General features: G+C 44.8%; 2 protein-coding genes across 2 annotated transcripts in view; both read right to left on the reverse strand.

Annotated features, from left to right (window-relative positions):
* The window catches only part of LOC147718161 (ly-6/neurotoxin-like protein 1), a 48,485-nt gene extending 33,331 nt beyond the window's left edge, over nucleotides 1-15,154 (reverse strand). The window contains exon 1 of the mRNA XM_086919233.1: nucleotides 14,743-15,154. Within this exon, the coding sequence (XP_086775359.1) occupies nucleotides 14,743-14,794 (52 nt within the window). The 5' untranslated portion in view covers nucleotides 14,795-15,154. The remainder of the gene's footprint in view (nucleotides 1-14,742) is intronic.
* LOC147718160 (uncharacterized) overlaps nucleotides 1-20,588 on the reverse strand; it is a 467,639-nt gene that overhangs the window by 283,321 nt on the left and 163,730 nt on the right. The gene's annotated exons all lie outside the window — the stretch shown is intronic.

Raw genomic sequence — 20,588 nt, forward strand, 5'->3', positions numbered from 1 at the left:
GTGCCTTCTAAGCATTAATAGATGTATCTATTCATGGTTTGCACAGTGCATTCAGACATGATAGTTTTGCATAATGCAGTGTATGTATTTTCCAAAATCCAACAGCAATATTCAATATGCTTCTTTTTTTAAAATAGAGGGTTTTTCCGAGCAGACTTACAGCTCATTCTAGATCACTGCTGTCTGTTCAATTTTTCAGGCTGGTGATGTTTCTCTGGTATGGGATCTACCCTCCTCTTACCCCTCATTTCAACCCCACACACAATGCCTTATTTAGTGTTTTTTTTTATTTTCCTTTCTTGCTTCCATTCGTTCTATGATTTCACCTTACATAATATTTACAGCTAACTGACTTCAGGTGCTCATTCTGAGTTCAGAAGAATTTGGTGTTGAGTTTTGTCCCCAGAATGGCAATTCCACCAATTTCTTCTGCTTGCTCTCAGCAGCTGGAAAGTCTCAACAGGGGGGTCCTGGAGTCAGGGGTGGAGGGCTGGGCAGGAGGGGCAGAGAGTGTCCTCCTTGCTGTCATTGTGGATGAGGAGGGAGGGGGCGTACAGCCCCCCATGCACCGCCCTAACCCTGCGGATGTTTCAGTATAGAGTTGAGGATGGCAGGGGCAGGAGGGTTCATAAACCCAGGCCAGGACCTCTGGCTGTCTCTAGGTGATGGAGGGGCTGTGGGGAAGGGGGGGGGGGTTTACACAGCCCTGGGCACAGCCATTACAGGCTTGGACCTGTTTGTGATTCATGTGGGGAGAGGACAGAGGAGGGGAATGGCAGTGAGTGCCCTGTTTGCCATGGGCTCTGTATATAGCCCGGTGTGTCCTTTGCTGCTCTGAACCAGGCCCTAGCTGAGGACAGAATTACATGGTCCCCCAGGGGTACTGCAGTGATGGGGGTTTGCCCAGAGCCTTTACCCAGGTGTAGCACTTACATATCTTGCATTATCGGGCCAAGAAATTGGAGATCTTTTTTATTCACTTTAAAGAAAAATTCCTTTCCCTGCATCCCATAGAACAGAGCCAGGTCTCGTTTACAAGAGACCCACCAGAATTACACGATTTTGGCTTTCACAAGGATAGTTCGGGGGCTGAAAGAGCAAACATCCCTGTGTGAAACTCCAAAAGAAAACGTGCAAGAATTGGTGTGTAGCCACTAACTGCAACACATATCCCCCTTGATAAGTGTTTCAGAGTTAGCAGGCTACCCATTAATGGTCTTTCTGCGATGGGCAAAAATGAGGCTCTGAACTGGCCCCTGTAACGAGGGCCACAGAGTTGTTCCACAAAAGGGCCCTGAAGGGGAAGCTGTGACCAGCTTGATTGTGAACCGGGTTTTACAGCTCCATGGAGTAGATGTTGGCTCATCTGGGCACCTTGGCACCAGCTTCTGCTCACACCGACTCACCCCTTGATTTTATGGCTGGCACATGAAGCACAGGTGCGACAAAGTTACTTTACTCAGTGATACACGTGGACTTCAGGCAGCACACTTTGCCTTTCCTGAGCAGTTTTCAGACTCATCTGAGAACACACACTATTTTTCAATAATTTCTGGCTTTTATAGTTTCCTTCATCCAGGCTCTAGTAGAGGGAATTGTTTTAGGTTCTCTGCAAATTGACAGTGGACATTCTCCTTGTGGACTTTCATGTAGTGGAGTCTTGACCGGCTCTGGTGATTCCACCTCCTGGTCAGAGATGTTTGGGGCATGACCACAGGTGGGAAGATACTTGGGAGACAAGGACGAAAACCAGGAAGTGCTCTAACAAATGTGGAGACGTCATCTAGGGGAACCTTTAAGCTCATCTATGGAAAAGTCTACTTACCACTCATATGTGACTGTGCCGTGTATTATTAACAAGGTGAACAACAACATCCAAGAAGGGTCACTCACTTAGTTGGACGGAGCGCCAGTGGGCAGAGTGTCACAGTGTCAGTCAGGTAAGCCGCAGAAACACATTAAGGACACAGAATGTGACCACCACTGAGACTTAGTGAATGCACCCCTTTCCCGAGGCTGAGACTAGGGGTATGTACTGTGCAGTCTACACCAGTGTCTCTGTGGGAGATGGGCTCTACAAAGACCCACAGAAGATCATCTATAGATGTTCAGCTCTATACAGCCCAAGAGAAGATCATCTACGAGTGATCCACTCTGCACAGCTCCACACAAGATCATCATTGGATGATTAACTCTGCAGAGCCCCACATAAGGTCATCTGTAAGTGAAGGGCTATATACAATTCCACAAAAGATTATCTGTTGATGATGTACTCAGTGTAGCCCCACACAAGGTCATCTATGGATGATGAACTCTGGGCAGCCCCCCCACAAGATCTTCTATTGATGATGAACATTGCGCAGTTTAACACAAGATCATCTATAGATGATGAACTCAGTGCAAGATCATCTATGAATGGTGAGCTCTGTGCAGCCCTAAACACGATCATCTTTAGATTATAAACTCAGCTCAACCCCACACAAGAACATCTATGGATGATCAATCAATCAATCAATCAATCATGACACTTGTATAGCGCGCTACTCACCCGGGAGGGTCTCAAGGCGCTTGGGGAAGGGGTTCGCTACTGCTCGAACAGCCAGGTCTTCAGTTGCTTCCTGAATGAGAGGTGGTCCTGGGTCAGCCGTAGGTGGATGGGGAGGAAGTTCCATGTCTTGGCCGCCAGGTAGGAGAAGGATCTGCCTCTGGCGGTGGCTCTTCCGATGTGTGGTACGGCGGCGAGGGCGAGGCTAGCAGACCGTAGCTGGCGGGTCGGTGTGTGAAAGAGCAGGCGGTCGTTGAGGTACTTGGGGCCCAGGTCGTGGAGAGACTTGTGTGCGTGGGTGAGGAGCCTGAACGTGATCCTCTTGTTGACGGGGAGCCAGTGCAGGTCCCTCAGGTGGCCGGAGATGTGGTTGCATCGGGGGATGTCCAGGATGAGTCGGGCGGAGGCGTTCTGGATGCGTTGGAGTCTTTTCTGTAGCTTGGCTGTGGTTCCGGCGTAAAGGGTGTTTCCGTAGTCTAGTCGGCTGGTGACGAGGGCCTGCACAGCCCCACACAAGATCATCTATGGATCATGAACTCTGCTCAAACCCACACAAGATCATCTATATAAGATGAACTCAGCGCAACCCCACAATAGATCATCTATAGAACTCTGTGCAGCCCCACATAAGGTTGTTTGTAATAGTCGGACTCTACACAAGTAGACACAAGATTATGTATAGATGATTATCTCAGTGCAGCTCCACACAAGATCATCTATGGATGCTGAGCTCTGCACAGCCCCTCACCAGGTCATCTGTAAGTGACCGGCTCTACACAGCCCCACACAAGATCATCTATGGATGATGAGCGCTGCACAGCCCCATACAAGATCATCCTTGGATGATGAGCCCTTCACAGCCCCTCACAAGATCATCTATGGATGATGAACTATGCACAACACCACACAAGTTCATCATTGGATGATGACCTCTGCGCAGCCCCACACAAGATCATCTATGGATGATGAGCTCTGCACAGCCCCACACAAGGTCATCTGTAAGTGACCAGCTCTAAACAGCCCCAAACTAGATCATTTATGGAGGAAGAACTATACTGAGCCCCGCACAAGATAGTCTATGGATGATGATCTCTCCACACCCCCACAAAAGATCATCTATGGATGATGTACTCTGCACAACCCGACACAAGATCATCTATGGATGATGACCTCTGCACAGCCCCACATAAAATCGATAGATTATGAATTCAGCTCAACCCCACACAAGATCATCTAAGGATGATGAGTGCTGCACAGCCCCACACAAGATCATCCTTGGATGATGAGCTCTTCACAGCCCCACACAATATCATCTATGGATGATGAACTCTGCACAACACCACACAAGTTCTTCATTGGATGATGACCTCTGCGCAGCCCCACACGAGATCATCTATGGATGATGAGCTCTGCACAGCCCCACACAAGGTCATCTGTAAGTGACCGGCTCTAAGCAGTCCCACACAAGATCATTTATGGATAAAGAACTATTCTGAGCCCCGCACTAGATCGTCTATGGATGATGAGCTATCCACAGCCCCACAAAGGATCATCTCTGGATGATGTACTCTGCACAACCCGACACAAGATCATCTATGGATTATGACCTCTGCACAGCCCCACACAAGATCATCGATAGATTATAAACTCAGCTCAACCCCATACAAGATCATCTAATGATGATGAACTCTACACAGCCCCACACAAGATCATCTATGGATGATGACCTCTGCACAGCCCCACACAAGATCATCTAAAGATTATAAACTCAGCTCAACCCCACACAAGATCCTCTATGGATGATGAACTCTGCGCAACCCCACACAGATCATATATAGACGATGAACTCAGTGCAACCCCACAAGAGATCATCTGTTTATGATGATCTCTCCTCAGCCACACACAAGGTCATCTGTGAGTGACAGACTCTACACAATTCCACACAAGATTATCTATGGATGATGCACTCTGTGCAGCCCCACATAAGATCATCTTTAGATTAAAAACTCAGCTCAACCACTCACAAGATCATCTATGGATGATCAACACTGCACAGCCCCACACAAGATCATCTAGGGATCATGAACTCTGCTCAGCCCCACACAAGATCATCTATATAAGATGAACTCAGCGCAACCCCACGAAAGATCATCTATAGATGCGGAACTCTGTGCAGCCCCACAAAATGTTATTTGTAAGAGTGGGGCTCTACACAATTACACACCACAAGATTATGTATAGATGATTATCTCAGGCCAGCTCCACACAAGATCATCTATGGATGAGCTCTGCACAGCCCTTCACAAGGTCATCTGTAAGTGACCGGCTCTACACAGCCCCACACAAGATCATTTATGGATAAAGAACTATACTGAGCTCCGCACAAGATCGTCTATGGATGATGAGCTATCCACAGCCCCACAAAGGATCATCTATGTTTGATGTACGCTGCACAACCTGACACAAGATCATCTATGGATGATGACCTCCGCACAGTCCCACACAAGATCATCAATAGATTATAAACTCAGCTCAACCCCACACAAGATCATCTAATGATGATGAACTCTACACAGCCCCACACAAGATTATCTATGGATAATGACCTCTTCACAGCCCGACACAAGATTATCTAAAGATTATAAACTCAGCTCAACCCCACACAAGTTCATCTATGGATGATGAACTCTGCACAGCCCCACACAAGATCATCTATGGATGATGAACTCTGCGCAACCCCACACAGATCATATATACATAATGAACTCAGTGTAACCCCTCAAGAGATCATCTGTTTGTGATGATCTTTCCTCAGCCACACACAAGGTCATCTGTGAGTGACAGACTCTACACAATTCCACAAAAGATTATCTATGGATGATGGACTCTGTGCAGCCCCACATAAGATCATCTTTAGATTATAAACTCAGCTCAACCACACACAAGATTATCTATGGATGATCAACTATGCACAGCCCCACAAAAGATCATCTATGGATCATGAACTCTGCTCAGCCCCACACAAGATCATCTACATAAGATGTACTCAGCGCAACCCCACGAAAGATCATCTATAGATGTGGAACTCTGTGCAGCCCCACAAAATGTTATTTGTAAGAGTGGGGCTCTACACAATTACACACCACAAGATTATGTATAGATGATTATCTCAGGCCAGCTCCACACAAGATCATCTATGGATGAGCTCTGCACAGCCCTTCACAAGGTCATCTGTAAGTGACCGGCTCTACACAGCCCCACACAAGATCATCGTTAGATTATAAACTCAGCTCAACCCCACACAAGATCATCTATGGATGATGAATGCTGCACAGCCAAACGCAAGATCATCCATGGATGATGAGCTCTTTCCAGCCCCACACAAGATCATCTATGGGTGATGAACTCTGCGCAAAACCACACAAGTTCATCTATGGATGATGATGAGTTCTGCACAGCCACACACACAAGGTCATCTGTAAGTGACCATCTCTAAACAGCCCCACACAAGATCTTTTGTGGATGAAGAACTATATCCAGCCCCGCACAAGATCGTCTGGGGACGATGAGCTCTCCACAGCCCCACAAAGGATCATCTATGGATGATGTACTCTGCACAACCCGACACAAGATCATCTATGGATGATGACCTCTGCACAGCCCCACACAAAATCATCGATAGATTATAAATTCAGCTAAACCCCTCACATGATCATCTAAGGATGATGAACTCTACACAGCCCCACACAAGATCATCTATGGATGATGAACTCTGCACAACACTACACAAGTTCTTCATTGGATGATGACCTCAGCGCAGCCCCACACAAGATCATCTATGGATGATGAGCTCTGCACAGCCCCACACAAGGTCATCTGTAGGTGACCGGCTCTAAACAGTCCCACACAAGATAATTTATGGATAAAGAACTATACTGAGCCCTGTACAAGATCGTCTATGGATGATGAGCTATCCACAGCCCCACAAAGGATTGTCTATGGATTATGACCTCTGCACAGCCCCACACAAGATTATCGATAGATTATTATTTTTTATTTTTATTTTATCAACTTATATGGCGCAACAGCTACCCAAAAAGGGTTTCCCGGCGCCTAACACACAGCCTGGTAGAAAGTGTAGACAACGTAAGTGATCAGATTACTGGTTAAATAACCAGGTTTTTATCGCCTTTCGAAATCTGAGAGGGTTTTCCTCTTTGCGTATGTGAATTGGGAGTGAATTCCAAATGAAGGGACCCAGATGGGAAAAGGATTTGCCTCCCATCCTGGCCAGCCTAAATCTGGGGACACAGAATTTTTTTGCAGCTTTAGAACGTAAATTTCTATTTGGGATGTAGGGGGAAGCTAGCGCCTGCAGATATTTAGGAGAGGTGCCTGCTTTGATTTTAAACATATAGTTTAGGGCTTTAAACTTAATGCCGTTCTCCACCCTCAACCAGTGCAGTTCACGCAGGTAAGGTGACACACTGCTGTTTTTTGGTATGCCACAAAGAAGACGAGCAGCCGCATTTTGTACTAGCTGCAGTCTTTTGGTGACAGATTTATTTGCACCTAAATACAGTATGTTCCCGTAGTCAAGCCGATATGTAATTAAGGCATTGACCACCGTTTTCTGCATAGGGCTAGGCAGCATCCAAAGGATCTTCTTGAGCCATCTCAAGATGGTAAAGCAGAGGCTCACTACTTTATTGGCTTGCTGTTTCATGGACAATGTGTTGTCCAGGATTACACCCAGATTTCTAGCCTGCGGCACCGGTGTCGGGATATTTCCCATATGGGCAGGCCAATGTAATGAGTTCCAAAGCTCTGGTTGCTTGCCCAGAAGGAGAATCTCCGTCTTATCTCCATTTAATTTCAACTGGTTAGTTGACATCCAGTTGAAAATGGATAGCAGGCCAGTTTTAAGGAGAGATGTAGAAGAAGTTTGGGTTTTAGATAGTGAAAACACAATCTGAGAATCGTCGGCATACGGCATGAAGGTTAGACCCGCCTTTTCCACTAGATCCGCTAGGGGTCTGAGATATAAATTGAAAAAGAGCGGGCTAAGGATGGAGCCCTGCGGTACTCCATGAGGGGAATTGAAAGTTCCAGAACATGCCGCTGCCGATGATATTTGAAAGGTCCGGTTGCTCAGAAAAGATCTAATCCATTTCAGTGCATTTCCACCTATTCCATTTTTTTCCAATAGAGCGATCAGTCTTATATGCGATACAGTGTCAAAGGCTGCGCTTAAGTCAAGTAAAATAAGCGCAACCGTTTGACCATCGTCGAGGAGTTTCCTCATGACTTCAGAAACGCCCAATAGGGCAGTTTCTGTGGAAAAACCTGCTCGAAAACCTGACTGGGTGGGGGTGGAGTAAGGCATTTTCTTCGGAAAAAAGTGTCAGGGCTGAATGCACATGCCTTTCCAAGCATTTGGAAAAAGCAGGAAGGAGTGAAATAGGCCTGTAATTGGCCAATTTATCCCGATCAGCTGTAGTTTTTTTTAACAATGGTGTCACTATAGCATGTTTCCATATCTTTGGCACTGTAGAAGCTCTAAAGATGAATTTAGGGTGTCTGCAATGATTTTAAGGGCAGGCGTGTCAAGTGACTTTATTATCTTGATGGGAATGGGATCCTGTGGTGAGCCAGATCTTATCGTCTTCATAATTGAAATGAGAGCATCCGTTGTAATAGGAGGCCATTTATGGAGGGTCTGATTTATGGATGGAATATATTCCCAGTCTTCTTTTGGGGCAGTAATCAAGGTGTTATTATCTATTTCGGTAATCAACTTGTCAACTTTATCAGAGAAAAATTGAGCTAAGTCCTGGCATTGCTTCATGTTTAAAGGTCGCATAGGAGCAGTAGTTTGAGCCCCTGCTAGATATTTAACTGTATTAAACAGCGTTTTAGATTTATGAACTCAGCTCAACCCCACACAAGATCATCTAATGATGATGAACTCTGCACAGCCCCACACAAGATCATCTATGGATGATGAACTCTGCGCAACCCCAAACAGATCATATATAGATGATGAACTCAGTGCAACCCCACAAGAGATCATCTGTTTATGATGATCTCTCCTCAGCCACACCCAAGGTCATCTGTGAGTGACAGACTCTACACAATGCCACACAAGATTATCTATGGATGATGGGCTCTGTGCAGCCCCACATAAGATCATCCTTAGATTATAAACTCAGCTCAACCACACATATCATCATCTATGGATGATCAACACTGCACAGCCCCACACAAGATCATCTATGGATCATGAACTCTGCTCAGCCCCACAAAAGATCATCTATATAAGATGAACTCAGCGCAACCCCACGAAAGATCATCTATAGATGCGGAACTCTGTGCAGCCCCACAAAATGTTATTTGTAAGAGTGGGGCTCTACACAATTACAGACCACAAGATTATGTATAGATGATTATCTCAGGCCAGCTCCACACAAGATCATCTATGGATGAGCTCTGCACAGCCCTTCACAAGGTCATCTGTAAGTGACTGGCTCTACACAACCCCACACAAGATCATCGTTAGATTATAAACTCAGCTCAAGCCCACACAAGATCATCTAATGATGATGAACTCTACAAAGCCCCACCCAAAATCATCTATGGATGATGACCTCTGCACAGCCCCACACAAGATTATCTAAAGATTATAAATTCAGCTCAACCCCACACAAGATCATCTATGGATGATGAACTCTGCACAGCCCCACACAAGATCATCTATGGATGATGAACTCTGCGCAACCCCACACAGATCTTATATAGACGATGAACTCAGTGCAACCCCACAAGAGATCATCTGTTTATGATGATCTCTCCTCAGCCACACACAAGGTCATCTTTGAGTGACAGACTCTACACAATTCCACACAAGATTATCTATGGATGATGGACTCTGTGCAGCCCCACATAAGCTCATCTTTAGATTATAAACCCAGCTCAACTACACACAAGATCATCTATGGGAGATCAACACTGCACAGCCCCACAAAAGATCATCCATGGATCATGAACTCTGCTCAGCCCCACACAAGATCATCTATATAAGATGAACTCAGCGCAACCCCACGAAAGATCATCTATAGATGCGGAACTCTGTGCAAATGTTATTTGTAAGAGTGGTGCTCTACACAATTACACACCACAAGCTTATGTATAGATGATTATCTCAGGCCAGCTCCACACAAGATCATCTATGGATGATGAGCTCTGCACAGCCCTTCTCAAGGTCATCTGTAAGTGACCGGCCTACACAGCCCCAAACAAGATCATCTATGGATGATGAATGCTGCACAGCCCCACACAAGATCATCCTTGGATGATGAGCTCTTTCCAGCCCCTCACAAGATCATCTATGGGTGATGAACTTTGCGCAAAACAACACAAGTTCATCTATGGATGATGATGAGTTCTGCACAGCCACACACACAAGGTCATCTGTAAGTGACCAGCTCTAAACAGCACCACACAAGATCATTTGTGGATGAAGAACTATACTCAGCCACGCACAAGATCGTCTGGGGATGATGAGCTCTCCACAGCCCCACAAAGGATCATCTATGGATGATGTACTCTGTGCAACCTGACACAAAATCATCTATGGATAATGACCTCTGCACAGCCCCACACAAGATCATATAAGGATGATGAACTCTACACAGCCCCACACAAGATCATCTATGGATTATAAACTCAGCTCAACCCCACACAAGATCATCTATGGATGATGAGCTCTTCACAGCCCCACACAAAATCATCTATGTATAATGACCTCTGCACAGCCCCACACAAGATCATATAAGGATGATGAACTCTACACAGCCCCACACAAGATCATCTATGGATTATAAACTCAGCTCAACCCCACACAAGATCATCTATGGATCATGAACTCTGCACAGCCCCACACAAGATCATCTTTGGATGATGAACTCTGCGCAACCCCACACAGATCATCTATAGTCGATGAACTCAGTGCAACACCACAAGAGATCATCTATGGATGATGAACTCTGCTCTGCCCCACACAAGATCATCTATGGATGATGAACTCTGCGCACCCACATACAAGGTCATCTGTGAGTGCCAGGATCTACATAACTCCACACAAGATTATCTATAGATGATGAACTCAGCACAACCCCACACATGATCAGCTAAGATTGATGAGCTCTCTACAGCCCCACACAGGATCATCTATAGATGACGAACTCAGTGCAATCCCACACAAGATCATCTATGAATGATGAGCTCTGTGCAGACCCACACAAGATCTTTAGAAGATGAACTCAACGTAACCCCACACAAGATCATCTATAGATGCTGAAGTCTGTGCAGACCCACATAAGGTCATCTGTAAGAGACAGGCTCTACACAATTCCACACAAGATTATGTATAGATGATGATCTGAGCTCCGCTCCACACAAGATCATCTATTAATGATGAGCTCTGCACAGTCCCTCACAAGGTCATCTTTAAGTGACCAGCTCTACACAGCTCCACAAAAGATCATCTATGGATGATGAACTCTGCACAGCCCCACACAAGATCATCTTTGAATGATGAGCTCTTTACAACCCCACACAAGATCATCTATGGATGATGAACTTTTCGCAGCCCCACACAAGATCAACAATGGATGATGAACATTGCGCAACCCACACAAGATTATCTATGGTTGCATAGGTCAGCACAGCCTCACGCAAGCTAGAATCTATGGATGATGAACTCTGTGCAGTCCCACACAAGGTCATCTGTAAGTGAGGGGCTCTGCACTATTCCACACACGATTATCTATTGATGATTAACTCAGAGCAGCCCCACACAAGAACGTCTATGGATGATAAACTCTGCACAGCCCAACACAAGGTCATATGTAAGTGATGGGCTCTACACAGAACCACACAAAATCATCTATGGATGATGAACACTGTGCATCCCCACAAGATCATCTATGGATGATAAGCTCTGCAGAGCCCCATACAAGATCCTCTATTGAAAATGAACTCTGCGCAGCCCAACACAAGATTATCAATGGATGATGAACTCTGAACAGCTCCACACAAAATCCCCTGTAAGTGACAGGCTCTACACAATTCCATCTATCAATGATGAACTCAGCACAGCCCCACTCGAGGTCATCTATGGACAATGAACTCAGCACAGCCCCACTCGAGGTAATCTATGGAAAATGAACTCTGCACAGCCCCACTCAAGGTGATCGGTAAGTGACCGTCTCTAAAGAATTCCACACAAGATTATCTATAGATAAGGAACTCTCACCCACACAAGGTCAAATATGGATGATGAACTTTGATCAGCCCCACACAAGATCATCTATGGATGATGAACTCTCACCCACACAAGATCATCTATGGATGATGAACTCTGCACAGCCCCTCACAAGATCATGGCCAGAGGTAGTCTATTCCAGAGATGCGCTGCCCTGTTGGAAAGTGTCCTACCTCCCCATCTGACCCGCTTAACCCTAGTTGCTTTAAGTAGACCTAGATTTGTAGATCTTAGAAGGCGTGTGGAGGTATAGGGGGTGAAATATTTGGAGATCGCGTCAGCGCTACCTCCATAGAGCGCCTTATGAACTAGACACAAGGCCTTGAAACCAACACGCTGCTGCACTGGAAGCCAATGCAGTGATTTAATGCGCGCTGAGATTAAACAGCCCCTGCGAATGTTCAGAAGCAGCCTTGCTGCTGCATTCTGAAGGGACTGGAGCTTTGCCATCTGCGTTTTGGCTATACCCAAAAAAGGGTAGTACAGTAATCTAAGGAGCTTGGCATAGCCCCCACATGATAATTTACAGGTGATGAGCTTTGCACAGCTCCACACAAGATCATCTATAGATGATCGTATCCCCAATGTCTCATACAAGATCATCTGTAAGTGACTGCTCTGCACAGCCTCAAACAAGAACATCTATAGATGATGAGCTCTCAAAAACGGTAGGAATATCGGTGAAGCACTCTGTGCAGCTTCGTATTTGTCCGACTATATGCTATAAATTTTGCACAGCCACACACTCGTGAATCTGTAGGTGATGAGCTATGTGTAGTCCCACAGTGGTGTAGCTATACAGGATAAGTTCTAAACACCATACCTCCAAAGGAAATAGGGCTTTATCTGGTGAATTCTGCACAGATGCACACAGATACATTTATAGGTGATGAGTTTGACACACTCCAGTGCAAGGAGATCTATAAGTGATGAGTTCTAAAAAGTGTAGAGTTCTGCAGGGCCCCCATTTCTAGATCCTTAGCTTACCAAATCAGACACAGCTGCCCATCGCTAGACCTGTAGGGGACATGTTCTGCCCAACCTACACATATATATCGATTTGTGACCAGTGACAAAAAGTACACACAGATAGTCTGTATGCACATATTCTGCACAGCAAACACAGGTATATTCATAGATGGCCAGTCATACAAAACACACATAGATAGACCTGTATGGATAAGTGCTGCACATCCTACACAGTTGTATACATATATGACCAGTTATAGAAAGCACACATGGCTAGAGCCATAGGGCATCAGGTTCTGCACATCATAGACAGGTATATTCATTAGTGTCTAGTCATACAAATCAGATACAGGTAGATTTTTAGGGGTGAGTGCCACACACCCTACAGAGGTATATCCATATATGACCAGTCAACAGCGCTCACAGACATAGAAGTATTAGTATAGTCTCCACTGGAGGATTCTGGTCTGATAGATCCTACACAGCTTCATTCAGCTTCTTCTGTATATGATGAGTTCTGCACAGCATACACAAACATATCCCACAGATGACCAGTCATTCAGACACTATAGGGTAAAATCGATAGGTGATGTGCTCCACCCAGCCCTTACTGGCATATCCAGAGCTGACCCCTCATACACAGCTAGTTCTGTAGTTGACGATTTCTACACATTATACACAAATATATTCTAAAGGTGACCAGTCATACAGACACTGTAGAGTAAAATCTATAGGCAATAAGCAGATCTGCCATCACTAGTAGGTCCAAAGCTGACCGTTCATACCCAGTTTCACACAGCTAGTTCTGTAGTTGATGAATTCTGCACAGCCACACAGATATATCCATAGGTGATCGATCAAAATGCAACAACTAAAGGGTTAGATCTATAGGTTATGAGTTCTGGAGAGCTTCACAGGTTGAGCTACAACAGACTAGCCATAGAGTGCCCTCACAGGTGTCTATAGGTGAAAAATATGCTCAGCATCCAGAGGTGGATCCATAGCTGAATGTTCATACACAGCTTCACACAGCCAATTCTGTAACTGACAATTTCTGCACAGTATACACAAATATATCCCACATGTGACAAGTCATACAGACATAATAGGGTAAAATCTATAGGTGATGCACTTAAAAGCAGAGCCCTCAGTAGTAGATCCAGAGGTGACCTTTCATGCACAGCTAGGCTTTTAGTTGATGATTTCTCCATAGCTTATACAAATATATCCCACAAGTGATCAGTCAGGCCGACATCATAGGGTAAAATCTAAAGGTGATGTGCTCAGCCCAGCCCTCACTAGTAGATCCAGAGCTGACCATTAATACATAGCTAGTCTTGTAGTTGACGACTTTTACACATCCAACACAATATAACCCACAGGCGGCCAGTCATTCAGACCATCTATAGGTGATGCGCTCAGCACAGCCCTCACTAGTAGATCCAGAGCTGACCGTTCATGCACAGCTTGTTGAGTGATTGATTCTTTCTGCACAGCCACACAGATCTATCCATAGGTGATTGATCAGTCATGCAAAGACTACAGGGTTAGATCTATAGGAGATGAGGTCTTCAAAGCTCCACGTGTTGATCTACAACAGACTAGTCATAGAGCACCTGTATAGGTTTCTATAGGTGATGAGATCTGCCCAGCATCCACAGGTAGATCTATAGGTGACCAGTCATACACAGTACCACATAGTGACACAGGCTGACATGTTGGTGAGTAGTCAGACACAGCCTTGCACAGATGACTCTATAGTTGATGAACTCTTCCCATCCTAAACACATGCTACAATAGGTGATCAGATCTGCCCAGCACACCTATGCACTTCTGTATGTTAACTTCTATAGGAAGTCCCAATGGGTAGAGTCATACCATACAATCGGATGGGCACCCTTACCTGTCCCAAAGAGGAGGACAGCAGCCAGGAGGGAGACCACCACAGCCTTCATCGCTTCAAGACGGAGCAGCACAAATCTGATCAAATGTGTGTGGTGTTTGTGGCAGGGTTCTGAGTGAGGTCAATATAGGGTCCTTCTTGTGTGGTGTCTGTGGCAGGGTTCTGAGTGAGGTTGGTATGGGGTCCTGCTTGTGTGGTGTTTGTGGAGGGTTCTGAGTGAGGTAAGTATGGGGTCCTAATTCTGCATAATTTTTGTGGTGTTTGTGGCAGGGTTGTGAGTGAGTTCAGTATGGGGGTCCTTCCTGAGTGGTGTCTGTTGCAGGGTTCTGAGTGAGTTCAGTATGGGGTCCTGCTTGTTTGGTGTCTGTGGAAGGGTTCTGTGCGTGTTCAGTATGGGACCTTTCTCGTGTGATGTCCTAGTGTGATGGAATACCTGGCTGGTGTCTCTGAGTCACTGGGTTTATATAGCAACTGGTGTGGAAATAAGGAAGGTGGTGAAAGATGTGCTTGTGAATGTGTTTGATGGTGTTTCCTTTAAATGAACTGCTATCGTTGAAACACCCCCTCCTCAGGTAGTGCGCAATTGGGGCAATGCCCAGCCTACAAAGGAATGCATAGTTTAATGAGTAGAACAAAAGGGGCCTGGCTGCCATAATGAGCAGGTGAATCACAGAAGAGAAGGCGAGGCAGACACTGATGTCTTCATGAATTCTGCAGTTAAAACACACTTTATTGCACTTTATCCTTTAATATACACTTTATTGCCCCTCTTCCTTTAAAACACACTTTATTACATCTCTTACTTTAAAATATACTTTATTGCACCTCTTCATTTAAAATTATCTTCCTTTGACCTACCTTCAGGCTCGTCCAAGGTGAACAGAACTTCATTTATCGATTCTGTACCTCGACAGAAGTCTCTACTCCCCAAGTGGTGCACAGTTCATGTTAACATTTACGAATAGCTGCCATATTGGTATAAAGTGTATTTTAAGTCAGAGACCAGGGGCCCGATTAATGGAACTAACTTGATACAAAATCCTAAACTTACTACCATTTTGGTATTCACAGAAGGCACTTACTCATTTCGGTATTTCCAGAAGTTAGGAGTCCTAACTTTAGGACTCCTAAATGCCTTCTGTGAATACTGAAAGTCTTAAAGTTGGGATTTTTCTCAGTTTGGGATTAGTAAAGTTAGGAGTCCTAACTTTACTACTCCTTAACAGAGAAAAATCCTAACTTTAAGACTTTCAGGATTCACAGAAGGCATTTAGGAGTCCTAAAGTTAGGAGTCCTAACTTTACTAATCCTAAACAGAGAAAATCCTAACTTTAAGAATTTCGGTATTCACAGAAGGCATTTAGGACTGTTAGGAGTCCTAACTCTACTACTCCTAAACTGAGAAAAATCCTAACTTTAAGACTTTCGGTATTCACAGAAGGCATTTAGGAGTCCTAAAGTTAGGACTCATAACTTCTGTGAATACCGAAATGAGTAAGTGCCTTCTTTAAATACCAAAATGAGTATGTGCCTTCTGTGAATACCAAAATGGTAGTAAGTTTAGGATTTTGTCTTAAGTTAGTTTTGTGAATCCCGCCCCAGCGGATGAGGAGGCCCCAAGCAGGGAGAATATAGCAGCTGCTGTCACACAAAGGGGGCTAGCTTTGGTTTTTAGGTCTCAGGGGACACTGCAAGACTCGAGCACTCTGTGCTCCTGCCCCGGGAGCTCCGGGGCATTCCTCTGGACTAATCAGCCATCGTCCATGCAGGTAATAGCAGTGGGGTGGTGGGGCGGGGGTAGGGGGGATTTTAAGGGATGATGCAGAGGGTCCACAAACTAGGTCACCACTGTGAAATAGAGTGCTGTCACCTCTCAACTCAAGGTAAAAAATCATTGACCTGCAAGTATCACAGCAGTGTCCTCTCAACTCGGGGTCATACATTCACAGACCAGCTTGAAGCAGGGTCCTCATTCCTCTACATCATAGAGTCAATGAGATCACTGGCCACAGCGCAACAAGGCTCTGTGATATCTCAGCCACAGTCAAGTCCTCATTGACCAGAACAAAGAGCCTGGTTTTCTCCTGACCCCCTGCACAAGACTAGTTAGGTAACAGTCAACTTAAAGGACTACATAGTAGGATTTGAACTAGAGTTCAGCTGCCTCACCCGCAGGGCTCTGTCTTGGCCAGAGCATCCTTTGGCACTCTGTAGGGCCAAACACTGGGTATGTTGCTGTTTCCATGGTTTCCCCTAACATCTCCCCCATTCTAACTATTGACTGATGGTTCAGCTACAAGGGAAAACAGTCAATGATTTCCAAAAATCCGCCGTCGTGGTGACTTCTGCGTGTATAAACTCAGATGTGAGAAATTGAAAAAAGAGGGACCTAGACGTGCCGCACTGTGCTCTAATCTGATAGTCTTGTATGAGTTCCTTTCACTTCGTAATGGTAGTAGTGATGGTGACTAAGCTGGGATAAGGTCGCTGAGTCAGCCAAGTAACCGCATAACAGCACAACGTCCCGCTGCAGAAAATTGAGCCGCCTGGACTATCGGATTAGAGCACCAGCGGGGCGCATCTCGGTCCCTCTTTTTTCAATTTCTCACATCTGAGTCGATACACGGAGAAGTCACCACAACGGCGGATTTTTGGAAATCGTTGACTGAAAACTTTCAGGAGCTCTGCACCACTATGAGGTACAGCCTACAACTCCTACGACTGTAATCAGAAATCCTAAATTTGCACACCTCTCTCCTGGCAGTGTTTCTTCATAAAGTTCAAACTCGGTTCCCAAATAGTTTCTACCGAGGAGGTCTATACCGCTATATTATGCTCCAGACAGGTCCACATTGCCTATTCTTCTTTTTTACCACCATATGCGCCCTGAAGAAGGTGATACCCAGTGAATGGGTGTCTCACCGAAACGCGCGTCGACGCTTGAACGAGTTCCCTTTATGAACTGTCTTATGCTATCCAATCTGGATATTTGAGCACACATTTAAAAAGTATTTTATAATGTTGAATCTGATCCTTATCTTTTGATATTTTGTGCAACATCATTCCCTTTGTTGTTCTGTAACATCAAGATGAAGACAGTTGTTGGTTAAAATTGATTATACATCATTGTAAGTAATAAATGAGTAAATGTTTTTTTTTTTTTGAGTAAATGGGACCTGTTTTTTTTCAATTTATATTACATGATTTTTCACTGTGACACACCAAATTCTCTTAAAATCAAAAAATAAAGTATATATCAATATACTTGCTGTGAAGAGCATGGTCATTACTGGCACTACTAGAGTGGTTAAATAATAAGCTGATGCATAGAATAGCCTAATCACATAGGTGGAGTCTTCTGTTTGTACATTGAGTCTATATCCCCGGCTTCTCTATCTTTAGTCGTTACCAGGGGACCGATTCTTTTCGAGTAGTTATTGTCAGTAATTAGAATTATTGCAAGCAGCCTCCCATCGCCTTTTTGGTGTTTGGTGTATCACTATAAGGACTGCAACACATGCCAAGGTTGGCCCCAAACACTGTAAAACAACTTTAAAAGTCCCTCCAATTACAACATGTGCAGTCTCCCAGAGTACTGACTGATTGCTAATGAAAGTCATCGGTGCAGCAGTAGAGCTGAAAAGAACTGTCACTAATTTATTTTTCACATTGATTGAAATTAATTTTTTGAGCAGCTATGAAGTAAAATTGCCCATCACTCAATGAAGTGACATCGACAGGGTATGATCTTTTTGAATGCGGTTTGAACTTAGTTCCATCTGTGCACAAAATCCACAAAAACGAGACTGATTGCATTGCAAATGTTTGGCAGTACTAGTATTTGCTGACTTTATGACTCTGTGCACTTTATGGCTGCTAACCAGTGCTAAAGTGCTTGTGCTCTCTCCCTAAAACATGGTTGCATTTGCTCAGACCCATTTGGCAAATTTAATTTACTTGTGAATCTCTAGGAGTGTGCACTACCTGTACCCAGAGCTCGTAAATTAAATGCCACTAGAGGGTCTGCAGCACTGATTGTGCCACTCACATAAGTAGCCCCTTAACCATATCCCAGGCCTGCCCTTAAAGGGCCTGCATGAGCAGGTTACGGCCATTTCGACTTTGCATTTAAAACTACTTGCCAAGGCTTAAATTCCCCTTTTTTTCACAGAAGTGAACCCTAAGGCAGGCACTAGGTAACTCATAGGGCATGGTGCTATGTTAGTAAAAGGTAGGACATGTGCCTTTGTGTTTTACATGTTCTAGTACCGACAAATAGCTAAAATAGTTTTTCAATGCTGTGATGCGTACTGCTTTCATAGGCTAACATTGGGAAATATTTAAAATACCTTTAAACTGAAATACCTGATCAGAGAGGCATAGCTATTACATGTGTGTGGAATGGTTTTGATAAATCCTCTTTACTAGTGAAGTTGGATTTAACATTGCTATTTTAGAAATGACACTTTTTGAAAGTGTGCACTTCTCTGCTCTAAATATTCAGTGGGCCAGATGTATGTTTTTTGTGGTTGCATAAGGAATTCGGCCCATTTGTATTTGCAAAATAGGTCTGTGCAAAGTACAAACCCTATTTTGCGAGTCTGTTACCTATTACCAACTCGCAAAAAAGGATTTGTGACTCACTAGTAGTATTTTCGAAAAATGTCGTGTTTGGTGTTTAACACTTTGGAATCAACCCCCCCGCCAGTCCTGGCGGCGAAGATATGATTCCACCCTTCTAGAGAGAGAGACATGTACACACCGGTATACCCGGTACCAGTTTAAAAGATCCCTAGCATCACAAAATGGATGCTGCAGCCACAGACAAGAGTCTGGCCTCCTGTTGCTGGACAAAATTCCAGCAGGGGAGGCCTGGACAATAGGTTTCTCCTGTCACAGGGAGGTGTCACCACCTCCCAGACTGGTTTTAGTGTATTGGGGCTGGGTGGGTGCACTATGAGAGTGCTTTGAAGTCTGTATTAGGGGCACATTTGGTGTCCCTGTGCATAGCCCAGTTCAAACCGGTTGCAGAGTCTACCAGCCCCTGCTCTGGCACAAAACTGGACAAAGGAAATGGCTGTATTCACCCCTCTTTACAGACCCTCCCATAGGTGGGTCCCCAGAGTATGTACATGCTTGAGGTCAAGTCGGGTTCTCCACTTGACCCTTGTCCACATCACATTTTTTCCCAGTTAACTCCTGTAATATGTCCAGCAGTTACTAGAGTACTCAATCTCTCCCTTAGTTCTGCTGAATTTCCTGATTCATGGAAACAGGCCCTAGTCACCCCTTTAGTAAAGAAGGCTGGAGCAGACGTAAACAATCCGGCCAATTACAGACCAATATCCCAGCTACCTTACTTATCAAAGGTTCTGGAGAAGTTAGTCAACAGAAGTCTGTCCACATTTCTGGAAGCAAATGGCCTGCTGGATGATTCACAGACAGGGTTCCGGACAAACAACAGCACCGAAACTACACTCTTAGCGGTGACAGACAGTATCAGAACCAAGGTAGATCAGGGTAGAACAGTCGCACTGATACTTCTTGATCTATCAGCGGCTTTTGATACTGTACCCCACAATCAACTGTTGAACATCCTGGCAAAGAAAGGAATACTGGGCAAAGCATTGGGATGGCTACAATCGTTCCTAGCGGATCGAACCCAATCAGTACGTTTGGGTGACTACACATCCCCTCCACGACTCATAAAATACGGAGTTCCCCAGGGGGCGTCATTGAGCCCAACTCTGTTTAATGTATTCGTCTCCTCGCTTGCAACCATTGCCAAAAAGTGGGGCGTAGAAATGTGCTCTTATGCTGATGACACTCAGCTGATGGTCACCATT

This window comes from Lissotriton vulgaris, chromosome 4_2, assembly GCF_964263255.1.
Source record: "Lissotriton vulgaris chromosome 4_2, aLisVul1.2, whole genome shotgun sequence".
Taxonomy (NCBI): domain Eukaryota; kingdom Metazoa; phylum Chordata; class Amphibia; order Caudata; family Salamandridae; genus Lissotriton; species Lissotriton vulgaris.